The 18,297-nt window shown below is 36.6% G+C and overlaps 2 protein-coding genes across 2 annotated transcripts in view; both read left to right on the top strand.

The window, feature by feature from the left end:
* The window catches only part of LOC115212140 (S-crystallin 3-like), a 15,182-nt gene extending 13,211 nt beyond the window's left edge, over window positions 1-1,971 (top strand). The window contains exon 4 of the mRNA XM_036503127.1: window positions 1,798-1,971. Within this exon, the coding sequence (XP_036359020.1) occupies window positions 1,798-1,971 (174 nt within the window). The remainder of the gene's footprint in view (window positions 1-1,797) is intronic.
* Window positions 1,972-9,986: 8,015 nt separating this feature from the next.
* The window catches only part of LOC115212009 (S-crystallin SL11-like), a 22,254-nt gene continuing 13,943 nt past the window's right edge, over window positions 9,987-18,297 (top strand). Inside the window, exon 1 of the mRNA XM_029780798.2 lies at window positions 9,987-10,320. Coding sequence (XP_029636658.1) covers window positions 10,188-10,320 — 133 coding nt within the window. The 5' untranslated portion in view covers window positions 9,987-10,187. The remainder of the gene's footprint in view (window positions 10,321-18,297) is intronic.

The following is an 18,297-nucleotide window of genomic DNA, read 5'->3' as shown; positions in this document are numbered from 1 at the left end:
TTGTTTGCCATCCCCAAATATCCGCTTATCTACTGAAACGTTCAGACACATCTTTTTAAAACGTTCTAAACAGAATCGAACAGTATCTATCTATCTATCTATCTATCTATCTATCTATCTATCTATCTATCTATCTATCTATCTATCTATCTATCTATCTATCTATCTACCTACCTACCTACCTGGCTGTCTAGGTCTCTCTCACTCACTCTCCCTCATTCTCTCTTTTTTTCTCTTTCTCTCTCTCCCTCTTTCGCTGTGTATATGTATGCGTGCAATCGCCTATCTTTCTCCTAGTTTATCTACCGCTATATATAAGAATTAAAATACGAGACTTTTTCACACCAAAAAGGCTTGCAAATAAATAATTGTATACATTTCTACATAATACATGCAGGCATGCATGTACGTACGTACGTACGTACGTATGTATGTATGTATGTATGTATGTATGTATGTATATACATATATATGAATTTGTATAACTGAAAAAACTGGAGTTAACAAGGAGTACCATTGGAGAGTTAATTTTTAATCACTACAATTGTTTCCACCCAATGTATCCACTATAGGTACATATATGAATACCAGCTAACTTCCCTAATATTATATATATATATATATAATATATATAATATATATATATATATATATATATAATATATATATATATATATATATATATATTTATATATACTTATATATATACGCACACGCACAAATATATGTATATATACAGTTCTATATTTAAGAGGTGAGGAATTATGTACATTATTTACATTTGACGGATATTTGTCCTCATTTTCTTTGTTGTTAACACAATGTATCGGCTGATATACCCTCCAGCCTTCATCAGGTGTCTTGGGGGAAATTTCGAACCTGGGTTCTCATTCCTAAGGTATTTTTCAATGTTATTATTATTATTATTATTATTGTTGTTGTTGTTGCTGTTAGTATTATTATTATCATTATTATTATTCAGGTCACTGCCTGGAATCGAACTCGGAATCTTGGGGTTAGTAGCCCGCGCTCCTAACCACTACGCCATATGCCCATGTGCATATGGCGTAGTGCTTAAAAGTGCGGGCTACTAACCCCAAAATTCCAAGTTCGATTCCAGGCATTGACCTGAATAATAATAATAATAATAATAACATCGAAAAACACCTTAGGAACGAGAACCCAGGTTTGAAATTTCTCCAAGAAACCTAATGAAGGCTAGAGAGTTTATCAGCTGTAACGTTGTTAACAAACAACAAACAAGATGAGGACAAATATCCGTCAAATGTAACTAATGTAAATAATGGATATGTAGTATATATGTATATAGATATATATATATATATATTATATATATATATATATAATATATATATTAGCTATTAGCGACAAAAGCAGCCTTTATACCGAATAATAATTATTACATCCAACGTAATCTGGATGAGTTGTAAGCTGCAGTGGACATCCTGCAAAAAACGAAAAATAAAAATCATTTTGTGTAGAAGAGAAATGCTTAAAGGCATCGAACTTGCACCCCGGTTGATTAAATTTCGTCAGCACCAGCGGATATCACTACAATAACGTAATTTCACCGTATTGCGAACCATCAGCAGCAGGAAGCCAAATGCCGAACGTCAGAATGAAAATCAGTTAAACCCACATAGAATAATACTGGCCAAAAAGCTAGAGGTATCGCAGGCTGTGTATAAATAAGTTATTAGCCACAAGGCAGCCTTCGTAATGAATATTAATCACCGCATTCAACAGAACCTGAACGTGTTGTTTATAACCCCGTAGGCTACAGTCAACGTTTGTCGTCTAGACGAAACGTTTGTTCGAGGCGTTTACCGTAGCCTACGGTGCTATAAGCAACACCGTGAAGAATATATATCTCTTATGGTAAAAAGGTGTCGCCATATATTAGGAATCCCAGACATTGATGTTTCAAGCTTCGATGTCTGGGATTCTTAACAGATGGTGACACTTTTTTTTACCATAAAAGAGATATATTCTCTACGGTAACTGAAGTATATTTCCCGTTCAGCAGTTGAAATCACAAACATATTTCACAAACATATTTCAAGTAACCTAAATTTTGCTCATGCCTAAACATTGCTTACCACTAACATTTCGATTATCTATTCTGTGTGTGTGTGTGTGTGATGTGCGCGCGCGTGCGTGTATGTGTGTGTGTGCGTGTGTGTTTGTATATATATATATATATATATATACATACAAAATAAGAAAATGGAGAAATACACCTTAATCAATGATCAACTACCAGATAATAACCAATCACATAATTTATTAATCCAGTAGTGGTTAATAAATTATGTGATTGGGTATTATCTGGTAGTTGATCATTGATTAAGATGTATTTCTCCATTTTCTTATTTTGTATTATTAATATGTGGTAAAACATTTTACCTTTGCCCATATAATACAGTAAATGAATTAATTGCATCACAATTCTTAACATTTATTTATTAACTTTGTTGGGTACTTTACTAGCAGTATATTGGATATGTTATCCCATGGTGGGTTGCACTCACAACCCTTATCTCAATTATATATATATATATATATATATATAAATTAGGTTTCGGGAGGACTATTTTGCCTGTAAGAAACCCATGCACTAACTTTATTTCACTTTTTACCGTGATTTATAAAGTAAGATTGTTAGTCAACCATTTGACCAAATAAGTAACCGATGGTTTAATTACTTGTTCGATCACTGAATCAGTCAGCTGGTTTGACAGTCTTTACGCAGTCATCTGCGACCTCATTTGTAATGTGACCACTTTCTTTCCATGTGTGTCTCGCTTTCAATATTATTTGTTTCTATGGTATGCTTGGAATTTCTGGCTTGAAATAAATCTGAAGAGAAAAATATCAAACTTCATTGTTGTTGTTGTTTTTGTTGCTAGTTATTTTTGTTGTCCTTGCGTTTATCTCTTACTGTTTACGTTTTTTCAATCAATGGACTAAGGCTATGCTGGGACACCGTCTTCAAGGGTTTAGTCGAGCAAATCGACCCCAGTACTTATTGTTAAAAGAAGTTCTGGTACTTATTCTGCCAGTCCCTTTTACTCAGCCACTAAGTAATGGGGACGTAAACAAACCAACACCGATTGTCATGCAGTGGCTGGGACATCAAACACAAACATACAGGCTTATATATATATATATATATAATATATATAATATATATATAGGTGTGTGTGTAAGTGTGTGTGTTGTTGTGTGTGTGGTGTTTGTGTGTGTAGATATATAAAGAACATTATATCATAAGAGACATCAATATTAGTGGCCGCAAGCTTAAAACCGTACAGGCAAAATTAATAGACATATATAAGAATCATATATAACAAGGGTACTAAGCACTAGCTTTGCTAAAAATAGGAGTAAAAACACTTCGAAGCCACAAGAATTAAATTTTTACAAGTATGGTTGGAAAAAAGAAAACTATGTTTAATAAGTATTGCGTCTTACCTCTGCAAAATTTCAAGAAGGAATACCAGTTAACCTGGTAACATGATTTCCAATTTAGCCCCAAAATTACTTGATTCTCTTCAGTTCGTTTTTCCAATGCAGCTTTGGCCCTCGAACGAACACAGGCATTGGTTGAAGTCAATTATAAGTACTGTTATGAGTAGACTTGGCTGAAGAGAATCCAGTGTTTTGGGTGCTAAATCCGAAATCACGATACCAGGTTAACTGGCATTCCTTCTTGCAATTTGGCAGAGGTAAGACGCAATCCTTATTCACTTAGTTTTTTTTTCAAACATGCCTGTAAAAAATTGGGGATAATTCTTGAGGCTTCGGATGCTTCTTAGTGCCCTTGTCATATATAATTCTTGTATATATATATTGTATCTATCTATCTATCTATCTATCTATCATCTATTATCTATCTATCTATCTATCTACTATCTACTATCTATCTATCTAATCTATATATCTATCTCTATATCTATATAATATATAATATTATATATATATATATATATATAATATACAATATATATATAGATATGTGTGTGTTGTATGTATATGTATATATATATATATATATATATAATATATATATATATATATGTATATGTTGTGTTTTATAGTATGTATGTATAGGCGGCGGAGCTTGGGTGGTAACCAACCACAAGGTTGGTTCAGTCCCACTGCGTAGCACCTTGGTCGAGTGTCTTCTACTATAGCTTCGGGCCGACCAAAGCCTTGTGAGTGAATTTAGTAGATAGAAACTGAAAGAAGCCCGTCATATATATATATATGTGTATGTGTGTGTGTGTGTGTGTTTGTGTTTGAGTCTCCGTGTTTGTCCTCCCCACCATCGCTTGATAATTGTTGCTGGTGTGTTTACACCCCCGTAACTTAGCGGTTCGGCAAAAGAGACCGACAGAATAAGTACTAGTCTTACAAAGATTAAGTCCTGGGATATATTTGCTCGACGAAAGGCGGTACTCCAGCACGGCCGCAATCAAATGACTGAAACAAGTAAAAGAATAAACTAATAAAAGAATAAAGACGGACTTCAACACAGTTTACGTCTACGAAATTCGCTCACAAGATATCGGCCGGCCACGGGTTATATTAGAAAATACTCGCCCAAGATTCTGTGTAGTGGGACTGAACCCGAAACCAAGTGGTTGCAAAGCAGCTTTTTAACTACATACTGCTTGTTATTGCTGCTGCTGTTGTGTAGATCTGTTCAGGTCCATACACCTGTTCGTAGATGGGTAAGACAAAAGGGCTTCGTACGACGAACCGAAAGGGATACGTCTCCCAGCTGGATGAAAGTCGCTACCACAAGGTGGAATAGTTTATTCCTGTGAACAGCAGAAGATTTGTAGAAATTGCCTTGTTCGGATTTTCCTGAAATTTTCAGTCGTAGGAAAATTTAACAATGAATTCTATTCCCATCCGTATTACCATCACACTCCTCCACACCGCCACCACTTACCACCGCCACAGCCGCCACCATATCCGCCGCCACGTGTTTATACAAAATTATAATACATATAAAGAGAAGCGAGTGTGTGTATTTAATCGAAGCTGAAATTTCAAACCTTCACAAGTGCGATTTCCCCGTTATACAGTGATGGCGACCTTCTGTATGCAAAGCAAATAACATGTTACGAGTAACTGACAGATTTAGAGAGGATTCACTTGAATTATTGAAAAAAGTTAAGAAATCATAGTACTTGCAATTATAGTTAACGAGCAAAACGTCCCCTGTCCAATGGACGGTGCTGAGTTGTCAAACATTTAAATAAAATTTTTTCAAAACAACTTGTTCGACCGTCCCATAGGCCTCCCCTTGGAGAAACAATGATTTAACTTAAATTTGAGACACCAGCAAAAGAAGAAATAAAGAAATAAAGATAGACTTTTTTTCTATTCCAAAGAAAAACGATTTCCCACGGCTTTATCGATGGCATTTTCACCGGGAATCAATTTTTGTAATTTTTTCAAGACTTATACACGCCCTGATACCGTCGGTATCTACATATCAAATCTGAGCGCAATCGGATGGAGGATGCCCGAGATCCTAGAAGCCACACACACACACACACAGACAGACAGAACGGATTTTATATAAGAGATGTTCTTGACATAACATTCTTCTTAGATATTAGCAAATACTACTCCTCCCTAGGAAAACTAAAATCAACTTTATAATATATTCACGAGGACGTAAATTATTGCACCCCTATCTTAAAAAACCTTGCCAAACAAATTCGATTAGGATTATGAAGGACAAATCTTTTAACAATGTAATAGATTATGATGAAGAAGCTCTATGAGGAACTAGTTTTAAGGAAAAGATAGAGGAATAATATCACCATGATACAAAGTACAGAAAGCATATAATCATCTTTCAATTTGGAAGTATCGCATCGTCTGAAAATTTTAAATTTCAAATTGGAAGTAATGTATCGCCGGAAAATTTTAAAACCAAGTAAACACACTTTACTCTAACACTGAAAACTTTCACCAAGTCTTTGACAAAAAGACGATTAAAGTCAGTTATTTTGTCTTCTCCGAAATCCCGATTATCGTCTCACTACCCAATTATCGTCTCACTACCCTATTATATAAATCTGGATAGCAGATAAGTGCATCTTACTGTTTGTTGTAATTATGTATTACCACTGAATATACCAATAGTCAATTATAAGTCAATTATCAAGGGAGAAACATCATGCGCTACTATAACTTTTCTAGTCTTTCAGTGATAATCTATAATGATCTTTTTGGTTACCCCACATATATACTATAGTTAAAGCCTTTCACCCACATCCTCTAAACATTTTGCTTTCCTCTTTCGAAACCGATCGTATTTCAACTCTAATCAATTACTAACCCTCAACAAAACATACGTCCTCACAATAGAACACTACTCCCGCTTCTAGTACTTTGGTTTGGAGCAAAGTGTATAAATATGAAGAGCCCCAATAACTTCGTCCTTGATGTAATATAAAGTGAAAACAATTTTTGGTCTAATGTAAATAATGGTGAGTTTAATAATATTCTCAATTTAATTACAATAAATGAGAATTGAGCAACCTAGTCTATAACTTGAATACCAATCTACCTGTCAGATTGCAGCATTGCACCACTACAGCATGCACTGACATGACTGCCTGATTTACACTCTAGCAACAGTGAAATACCTCTCTGTTCGGATACACATTCATACACACATACAACTCACTATCGAGTATATTCACCTTTACAGCTCTCTTTCTCCTTTCTCGTAAGGTGTAGTATCTCTCTGTTAGGAGTCTTCAGTATAGACAAACACCAGTATGGCTTTAGTTTCCAGGGCATCTAAAGCACTTCAACAAAGAATTCAAGCGCTTGGGCAACCGGAAAATTCAAACCTAGGGTCAGTATAGGATCTAACTCCTAACAGTTCCTATACCTGTATCAGCTTTCCAAATCTTCCTCTCACATTCTTTGCACTCAAAAGCTATAATAAGCGAGCAAATATAATGCTAACTAAATCTACATGCCCTTAGCTTACTTCAGACCACGTGAGTGGATGAACCTGGAATAAAGTTGCATAGACAAATAACCAGTTGAAAGTAGCTGGATACAAATTCAATTGCGAGGTACCTATGCAGCAGAAACGTGTGTTGGGCACATTTAAATAAAAAAAATGCTGAATAATTGACAGTCAAGAAAAAAAAATGTAGTTTCATTAATCGCCGTATTCATTGTAACTGTCTTGGATATACATTCAGTAGAATATACTTCAGCAACGCGGACCCAGAGTTACTCATCCGATGAAATAGAGTGAGATTGGTTACTCCAATTAGTCGTAGGTGCACCTTATAACTCGATGCGGTTTGTTACGAAAGTTGGATGCTTTAGCTCTATTTCTTATATATATATATATATATATATATCACCGTGATCACCGTGACCGACCAGGCCATCAGATGTTGTTACACATCGCTGGTCACAATGCGCTTCGCATTGTTTTAGCCTTCAGATGACCCCCCCCCCCCGCTGGCCAACAGAAGAAAGAGTGAGAGGAAGTTGTGGCGAAAGAGTACAGCAGGGATCGCCACCACCCCCTGCCGGAGCCTCGTGGAGCTTTAGGTGTTTTCGCTCAATAAACACTCACAACGCCCGGTCTGGGAATCGAAACCGCGATCCTACGACCGCGAGTTCGCTGCCCTAACCACTAGGCCATTGCGCCTCCACACACACACACACCACACACACACACACACATATATATTATATATATATATATATATATATATATATATATATATATTAATAATAAATATTAGGGAATAAATCCAAACTTACAGGGAAAAATCAGATTTAGGATTGAATCCAATTTTATAGTAAAATATTATATTATATTAAATTTTAAAACTCGCCAAGAAAATTTTGAAACCACCTGATGAATGTCTGCTACTCAAAAATTTGATGACAGAAGACAGGAAACGATCGTAGTGGATATTAATTATATTTTTTAATAATTGTTACATATCTAAATAATATAAATTAATTTATGTATTGGCTTAAGTCTTTCATTGTTTGATTTGCGTAATTTAATATAATATATATATATATATATATATACATATATATATATATATATACACACATGTGTATGTGTGTGTGACTGGGCGCGCGCGTATATATATACACGACGGGCTTCTTTCAGTTTCTACCTACCAAATCCACTCTCAAGGCTTTTCTCGACCCGAGGCCGTAACACACACTTGACCAAGATGCCACGCAGTGGGACTGAACCTGGACCATGTGGTTGGTAAGCAAGCTTCTTACCACACAGCCATGTCTGCACACACGCGCGCGCGCGCACACACACCACGTATACTCCCTCTCTTTACTCTTTTACTTGTTTCAGTCATTTGACGGTGGCCATGCTGGAGCACCGCCTTTAATCGAGCAACTCGACCCCGGGACTTATTCGTTTGTAAGCTTAGTACTTATTCTATCGGTCTCTTTTGCCGAACCGCTAAGTAACGGGGATATAAACACACCAGCATCGGTTGTCAAGCAATGCTAGGGGGAAAAACACAGACACACAAACACATACACGCATATATATATATACATATATACGACGGGCTTCTTTTCAGTTTCCGTCTACCAAATCCACTCACAAGGCTTCGGTCGGCCCGAGGCTATAGTAGAAGACACTTGCCCAAGGTGCCACGCAGTGGGACTGAACCCGGAACCATGTGGCTGGTAAGCAAGCTACTTACCACACAGCTACTATGTGTGGATATATGCATGCGTATATATATATATATATGCGTGTATATATATATATATGTAGATTGATAGATATATACATATATACTTACTTTTACTTTTACTTGTTTCAGCAAATCGACCCCAGGACTTATTCTTTGGAAGCCTAGTACTTATTGTATCGGTCTCTTTTGCTGAACCGCTAAGTTACGGGAACGTAAACACACCACCATCGGTTTTCAAGCGATGTTGGGGGACAAACACAGACACACATATACACACACATACATATATACATATACACATATACGACGGGCTTCTTTAGTTTCCGTCTACCAAATCCACTCACAAGGCCCGAGGCAATAGTAGAAGACACTTGCCCAAGGTGCCACGCAATGGGACTGAACCGGAACCATGTGGTTGGTAAGCAAGCTACTTACCACACAGCCACTCCTGCGCCTATATATATATATATATATATATATACATACATAAACATATATCCATACATGTATATATGCATGTGTATGTGTATATATATATTAATATATATATCTATATATATATATTATATATATATATATATATTAATATATATATAGTATACAAACATATATGTGTCCCTCCTATCGTGAGGCATTTATGTATAGTCATGCCCTAATATAAATAAAAATGTATATACACACACACACACTATATATATATATAGATATATATATATATATATATATACAGACATACATTACCTATACTTCGTGTACAAACATATATATATATGTATATATATAGATATATATATATATATATATATATGTAGGTATATATATATATATATATATATATATATATATATATATATGTATATATATAGATATATATATATAGATATATATATATATAGATATATATATATATGTATATATATGTATATATATATACAAACAAATATATATACATGTATATACACAAGTGTGAGTGTGTGCATACGTGTGCGTATGTGTGGGGGGTGCTGGGTGCGTCTGTGCATGTATTCCATGTAGCCAACGAACAGTACCAACTAAAGAACAGTATTAATTAAATGTTGCATTTAACAAGAAAGTCCTTTGTCTTTTAATAAGTTTAAATAATCCTGGCTAGACTTTTGGAATGAATCACTCTCAGATTAACAGAATTTCTCAACTATATATATAGATAGGAGCTGTTTTGAGTTCAGAAAATAGTCACTGAAACCGAGTGACGAGTTAAATCGTAAAAACAAACAATAAATTTTTTAACAATCCATTTATATATATATATATATACATATATATACTTAAAACACCACAACATATAAATAAGCAGTGATTTGTCTTTACGTTGTCTTCTAGCCACAAGAAGAGTTCCTTGTGTGTCTTTAATCAACCAATCAATCCAACCTTGTTACGATGCCTTCCTACACTCTGTACTATTTCAACGGTCGTGGCAGAGCCGAGATCTGTCGATTTCTTTTCACTATAGCTGATATTCAATATAGCGACAAGAGGATCGAATATTCAGAATGGACCCAAATGAAATGCAGTCAGTAATTTTTTAATATATTTTTTGCTCATGTTTTCTTTCTTCTTGCTTTATATTGTCTTCAGCTTTTTATTAAAAAAAAATTCAAGAGAGAATTTACCATGGAGTACTGCAGGTTCATTTTTGATATTTTAGGAAGGAGTTCATTAAAAATATCTAGCCTGAGATACAATATGCCTGAAAATAGCCGAAATGGTCATGGATGCAACGCTTTTGACCAAAGCTTACGCGGTGTGGGTGCTCTTAACAGAACTACCATAATTTCTTATTTCTTTATGGCCCACAAGGGGCTAAACATAGAGGGGACAAACAATGACAGACAAACGGATTAAGTCGATTACATCAATCCCAGTGCGTAACTGGTACTTAATTTATCGACCTCGAAAGGATGAAAGGCAAAGTCGACCTCGGCGGAATTTGAACTCAGAACATAACGGCAGACGAATTACTGCTAAGCATTTCGCCCGGCGTGCTAACGTTTCTGCCAGCTCACCGCCTTAGAACTACCATAGTTTCTAGGAATGTTTATATTTTGTCAGATGCTTTGCTTCTTCATATGCAAATAATGCCAAGAATATATACAGACAGATTGGTTAATTTATATCGGTTTATGCTTTTGAGGAAACCGTGTCCTACCAGTTAGAAACACAAGGAGGATCTCTTGATAAGGAATCGGTATTTCGTTATAAATTGTTCTTGATCTTTTATTCTATGCTTTTACTTGTGACCCATACATAAATTGTGGGTACTTAGTATTGTTTAGTAGGATATTTGATAAGCAGTTTAAATTGAAGCCGACATTTCTTTTCTGGCCCATGTCTAGTTCATTGTAGCTGAAGTGGTGCATATCTATGATATCTGGCCTGGATTTGTAAACAGCTTTACGCGGATCTGAGTATTTATCTTTAATAAGTAAATTTTTAAATATTTATTACTCACTAAGTAGCCGAGTTGGCAGCGTCGTTACCACGCCGCGCAAAATGCTTAGCAGCATTTCGTCCGTCTTTATGTTCTGAGTTTAAATTCCGCCAAGGTCGACGTTGCCTTTCATCATTCGGGTTCGTTAAAATAAGTACTCATAGAGCACTGGGGTGGATGTAATCTCCTCTCCAGAAATTGTTGGCCTTATGCCATAATTTGAAAACAAAATTTTATACACCCACTATCTCATTAATTAAATGCACAGTTAACTATATATCTCATAAAAGACTGTTTTATCATAAAGTCGCCAAGCATTAGTAAACATTATTTAAAAATAGTGACGACAATAAGAAATAAAATTGGGTGTAGGCGTGGCTGTATGGTAAGAAGTTTGCTTCCCAATCACATGCCTCCTGGTTTTGTCCCGCTGTGTGGCATCTTCGGCAAGTGTCTTCTACTATAGCCTCGGGCCGACCAAAATCTTGTGAGGAGATTTGGTAGATGGAAAGTGAAAGAAGCCCGTCGTATATATATATATATATATATATATATATATATATATATATATATATAGTAGTAGCAACAGAAAAGAGGAATTTCGATTATCCCCACGTGGTGAGTTGTAATGTATATAAGAAATTAAAAAAGGAAAATCCGCACACTTACATAGTTTTAATATAATTTTTAATAGATCGACCGGTTTCGCTATCGCTATTCATGATATTACGTTTTACTTATTTGAATATGTATTTTTTCTTGAGAGGAAATTTTGTCCGTGTTGTTTGTGGTGAAATTCACGAGTGAATGACTTCACAAGTAGATAAATAAAAGGGGGCTAATTGGTTATCGTTATTATTGTTGGTAAGGGAGATAACTGTTCAGCTTTCGGTAATGGGAGGGGAATATATATGTACAAAGACAAGTTTCGAAAACTTTGTTTAGTGATATATATATGTGTGTGTGTGTGTGTGTGTGTGTGTGTGTGTGAGTGTCTATGATTGTACCTCCACCATCGCTTGACAACCGATGTTGGTGTGTTTACGTCCCGTAACTTAACGGTTCGGCAAAAAACCCAATACACCGAAGTACTAGGATTACAAAGAATAAGTCCCGGGGGCGATTTCATCGGCTAAAACCCACTCTTAAAGGCGGTGCTCCAGCATGGCTGCAGTCAAATGTCTGAAACAAGCCAAAGAATAAAAGTAATTCTATTGTGAATAGCAAAAGTATCAAGGAAAAAATATAGACGCATAAGATCAGGGATTCTCATCGTGGGCGGTACCCCCAACCCAAGGTGGTGCAGGGGCATTTTAGGGGCATTAAATTTTTGGGAGTGAAGAGGACGTGGTGAGGTAACATAATTAACATACTAAATTTTTATCTTAAGTAGTAACAATATTATACGTGATAAAACTAGTAATGGTTATTAAAAGAAAATGAGATCTCGCCAAGCTCAGGAAAGTCATTAACTCTTACTATATAGAAGGTGACACTGCCTTGTGGAAAACACAATTGTTGTGTATATTAATACAGCAACGTTTGGTCTGTTATGGGAGAGGATGTTGTACAATATTACCACATAAGAATCAGAATTTATTGTTAATGCATGTCCATTAACAATTTCTGTTTCTGGCACTGTTTCACTAGTCAAGTCATTTCCTGACTAATTGTTCCTTTTAATAACAGTGGCCAATACAATTAAACATTATTGTTATTACGGAGATGTACTTGAATAGCAAGTGATTTGATCTGAGATCGTGTGCTGAAACGAAAACATTTGCAGCGTGGAAGATGTTTGTAAGCCATTTAAGAAACACACAAAAGCCGTTCGATTCACTTCAACATTTAAGTTAAATTTGTCAAAAAAATTTTTTTTTCGTCGCTTTAAGACCGCGACCTGTTCACTGACAAAAATCCATGCAGCATGGATTTTTGTCAGTGAACAGGTCGCGGTCTTAAAGCGACGAAAATATTTTGACAAATTAAACTTAAATGTTGAAGTGAATCGAACGGCTTTTGTGTGTTTCTTAAATGGCTTACAAACACCTTCCACGCTGCAATTGTTTTTGATTATTGTTATTGTGTTCCTAAAAGGTGGCAAGCTGACAGAATCGTTAGCAAACCGGGCAAAATGCATAATTGCATTTCGTCTGTTTTTACGTTCTGAGTTCGGATTTTGCCGAGGTCGATTTTGCCTCTCTCGTCCTTTCATGGTTGATCAAATAAGTACCAGTCAAGTACTGGGGTCGATGTAACTGGCTAGTATTCTGCTCCAAAATTTTGGGCCTTGTGTCTATAATAGAAAGAAATATCATTGCGTTTCTTAAAGGCCGCGAGCTGGCAGAAACGTAAGCACTTCGGGCAAAATGCTTAGCGGCATTTCGTATATCTTTACTTTCTGAGTTCAATTTCCGCCGAGATTGACTTTTGCTTCTACCCTCACGAAGTCGATAAAATAAGTATCAGTTGACTGGGATCGATGTAATCGACTTACATCACTTCCTGAAAATGCTATCCTTGTGCCAAACTTTGAAACAATTTTTATTGTGTTCCTAAAAGGCAACGAGCTGGCAAAAGTCGTTAGCCCCTCGTACGAAATACTTAGCATTTCTTCCGGCTCTTCACGCCCTGCGTTCAAATAGCGCCAAGGTCGGGTTTGCTTTTTATACTTTCGGGGTCGATTAAAATAAATACCAGCTGATCATTGATGTCCAGGTAATCGACATAACCTGCTCCAAAATATTGCTTATTTGTACCAAAATTTTAAACTGATATCATCGATCTGCGGGGTAAGTCTAAGACTGAATAAATAAATATCGTGAATGCACTGCTCTTAACAGGCTATCCCAGTAGAACAGTACTTTTATGAATTGTAAGTCAAGTGTCTGCAGGGATATCTAATAGTTTTTAAAGGAGCACAATACGGGGAATCACAACCACGTGGTTTTGTGTTTATTTCCACTGTGTGGCATCTTCTACTAGCCTCCAACTGACCAATGCTTTGTAAGTAAGTTTGGTCGACAGAAACTATGCTGAAGCCCGTATATATGTCTCTATGTGTCTGTGCATGTTTGTGTTTGTCTCTCATTGCTTGAGAACTAGCGCTCGTTTGTTTACATCTCCGGAACTTAACGATTCGACAAAATAGAAATGGAATCGATAGAATATGTACCAGGCTCAAACAAATGCTGAGGTCGATTTCATTGATTAAACCCTTCGCGGCGGTTCTCCAACATGACTGCAATTCTTGTTGGCCTCGTTAGGTTAGCTACTACCGAGATGATTTTTCGCTTTCCTCGTATATATTGTTTTTAACACTGCACGTACAGAAGAGATTTTATCTCGGACGACAACTGCAGCAACTTGTCTGTCAACAGTGTATAAACATTAAATATGATACATAGATGACTATTTTAATTTAATACTTCTTCAGTTGCAGTACCAGCGAATATATTGTTTACTGTCTCTTATACCAGAGGCGACAAATCTCGTCTAGGAATGTGGTTGGCTGCGAGTACACGATGTTGATAAGACTCATAAAGGCCGAAATACATGTGGCGTTCTTGTTAGCCGCTGCCGAGGCGATTTTTCGTCTCCTTCTAATATGTAATGAGATTTTAACACAGTACACCCATAAGATATTTTATCTGGGATGAAAACCACAGTAACTTGCCTGTCAAAAGTGTGTATACATTGAATATGATACATAGATGGATAGTTTATCATCATCATCATCATCAGCAGCAGCAGCAGCCGTAGCATCATCATCATCGTCATCACCAGGCTAGTACATGTAAATTTAATTATCAGGAACGTTATCTTGATGTATGGTGACAACAAGTCTCCTCAAATCTCAAGTATCCTTCTTAGAGATTCTTGCAGAATATAAGATGACACTTTTCTGCAGTTCGACAATGCGAGTCTCAATTCCAATATCTTTCAGTCTCTTACGTAGCAGTTCAGGTGTTGTGCCAAGTGCATGCCACAAGACTAGTTGTTGTCTTAGTCTTCCACAGTCTCTTCAGCTCTCTGGTTAGATCCTTTCAGATATGCCCACAAAAAAAAGTCTGGGCTAGCCAAGTTTGGAGAACGTGAAGGCCTGTTGACATTGCCGTAGCGGGAGATTATTCTCTCTCCAAAGCACTGCCGTAGCAATTATATAGTTTCTCTTGCGGTATGAGCAGTTGCCCCATCTTGCTGGAACCATGTGTGAGGCCTACTTTGAATGGTCGGGCGCAAAAAGGTCTCACTCATGGCTACCTGAAAGAGAGGGTTTACGTCAACAAACAGGAGACCTTGGTGCAGCTGAAGGAGAACATCAATTGAGTAATCAGAGAAGTGGGGTCTGAAACTCTTGAGGGTGTTATGGTGCAAATTTTGGAAAGAGCCCGTGTTTGCGAAGTCGAAAATGGCTACCATTTAAGTGATGTAATTTTTCATATGTGATATAGTGGTGTTGCAAAATTTGACATGTGCATATTAATTTCTATTATGTCCTTTATATTGTTTCAAAATTTCATGCATTATTTGTAAAGTTAAGGAAGTTATTAAAGATTGAAACCCATCAGTGACTTTTTGGACACCCTGTATAACAAACATCACGAATTAAGGCTACTGATTTAATTAATAGCAATAGCAAAAAAAAAAAAACAACTTAAAATAAACTAAACAAACAATTCAATGCTTAAGTTTCTTTACGAGGTTTTGAATTTTCATTTGCTCACCTTTATCTGAAATTGATATTTTAACACTCTTTGTCATTGAATCTTGCAAGTCATCGTTGCTGAGTAACTCGTAAGATAAAGGTGTTTTAACAAAGGTTGATATAAAAAGGAAAAAGAGAGAGAGAAGAAAGAAAGAGAGAAAGACAGAGACAGACAGAGAGAGACAGACAGACAGACAGAGAGAGACAGACAGACAGACAGAGAGGCGGATAAATACAGAGACAAAAAAGAAAATTTCGATACATTTGTTGTTGCTGTTTCCTTTGTATTTTTCTAGAACATATCATAAATACATTAACGAATCAACCATTATATGGCTTTGTCACACATTTTGTCATTCAGATGGGGCGAGAAAAGGAAAGGCTTTGTTTCCTTTGTATTTTACATATACATACATACATACATACAACATACATACATACATACATACATACATGTGTGTGTGTGTGTGTGGTGTGTGTGTGTGTGCGTTTGTGTGTGTGTTAACATGGCTATCAATGGTTTCAGGTAAAGAGAGGTCTCTTCACATGAAACCATTGCGAGCATTGTTAACCTACAAATAAAGAACATTTATCCACCAACATGATGTTGAACACCCATTCTCACTTTTCGATATTAGCGCACGTACATGTCGATGCAAAGGCAAACATACTTGTATGTTCGCATCAATGTATGTATATTTGTGCATGCTTATACATATACATACAAATATATATATATATATATATATATATAATGGTTGTATACTGTCAATCTAACACCTCCTGACAGCTTCGACACATTTTATCCTGTGTCCTGACACAGGATAAAATGTGTCGAAGCTGTCAGGAGGCGTTCGATGCCTCCTAGGGCTATATAACGGTGGTGTACCCCCTACTGTCACGTTCTTGTTAGATTGACAGTATACAGCCATTATATCGCTCCACCACCGTACACCTCTCTACGAGAGATTTAGAAACTCAATATTTCTTATATATATATATATATATATATATATCATATCCTTATAAAAAGCAAAGTTTGCTTGTTTGCACGTTGATCGCTGAAAACACTAAATAAAATTGATAATATTTATCGTATCATTTAAATTGATTTGACCATTCCGCAGATAACTGTGCACTTATTTTCCGCAGTCGGATTGGTGGTGTATTGGCTCCTATTTCTAGCAATCCACGTACTGTTTATTTCACCGTAGTACTTTTTACATAGTGAAAAAATACTCCACCTCACCTCAACTTCCAACTTTCTCTAACTTTTTACATTACATTTTTACATTGATGTGGACCCTCATGAGCCATATGGATACCGGTTGAGAACCACTGCCCTGCAGTGTTTCAGAGTACGATACAAACTCTCTCATCATAAACTATACTACGTTAATTTTAATCCAGTGAAGTGGTCAAGAAGCTCTCTCTCTGCATCCATGTATTCCTTTGAAGTCGCTGCAGGGCATCTGCCTTTTCTCTGTCTATACGTCCCTCCCTATGTCTCAATCTCTCTCACGATCTCCCTCCCCCCCCCTCTCTCTCTCTCTCTCTGGATGTATATGTGTGTGTGTCTCTGTCCCACTACCTCTACCTCCTTTTCTCTTTAGAGAAAGAACACACGAGAGACAGACAGAGAAAGGGGGTTGACGCCAGACCTCTGCTTTCTCTCTGTCTATATGTCCCTTTCTATGTCTCTATCTGTCTCACTATCTGCCCCCTCTCTCTCTCTGTTTGTATATGTGTCTCTCACACTATCTCCACCTATCTGTCGCAAATAGAAAGGGGGTTAGGAAGAAAAAACAAGTGAGACAGCGGGAGGATAGAGGCAGACACATCTTTATATCTATCGACAAAGTTGTCGACGAGGCGATGCTGTTCATTATCCTGTTGAAGCCCTCAACAGTCTGCAACCGTCTGCTATGCCACCACACAACCTTGAATTGAAGAAGAGCACAGTCATGTTTCGCAGAAACCTGGATCGGACAAGATTGTGCAATGGTAGACGTATGGTTGTGACTGAAATAGTCTCACATTATCGAACCAAAATCCCTCACTACATGTGGTAGGGGAGACATTGTATCTCTCTATATATAAACGGCAAAATGTCTGTGTGTGTATCCTTTCTACAAATCCACAATTTTTCAGTTAGAGGGCTCGCACTTTCTATGGTCATTCAAAACCGTCCAAGGGTGGTCGTGCACATCTTTACATTTCCCCAGTCACCCCGCAAAGCCATTAAAAAAATCAATAGAAGTGACTTTTTTGTGAATTTTCTATCCAAAACCCAATCAAAATGTCCGAAACTTGATACGCCAATTGAATGCCAGCTAGCTGTACGTGATTGG

This window comes from Octopus sinensis, linkage group LG5 (genome assembly GCF_006345805.1).
Source record: "Octopus sinensis linkage group LG5, ASM634580v1, whole genome shotgun sequence".
Lineage (NCBI taxonomy): Eukaryota > Metazoa > Mollusca > Cephalopoda > Octopoda > Octopodidae > Octopus > Octopus sinensis.
Note: the sequence above shows the minus strand (reverse complement) of the source record. Positions and strands in the feature narration are given on the sequence as shown.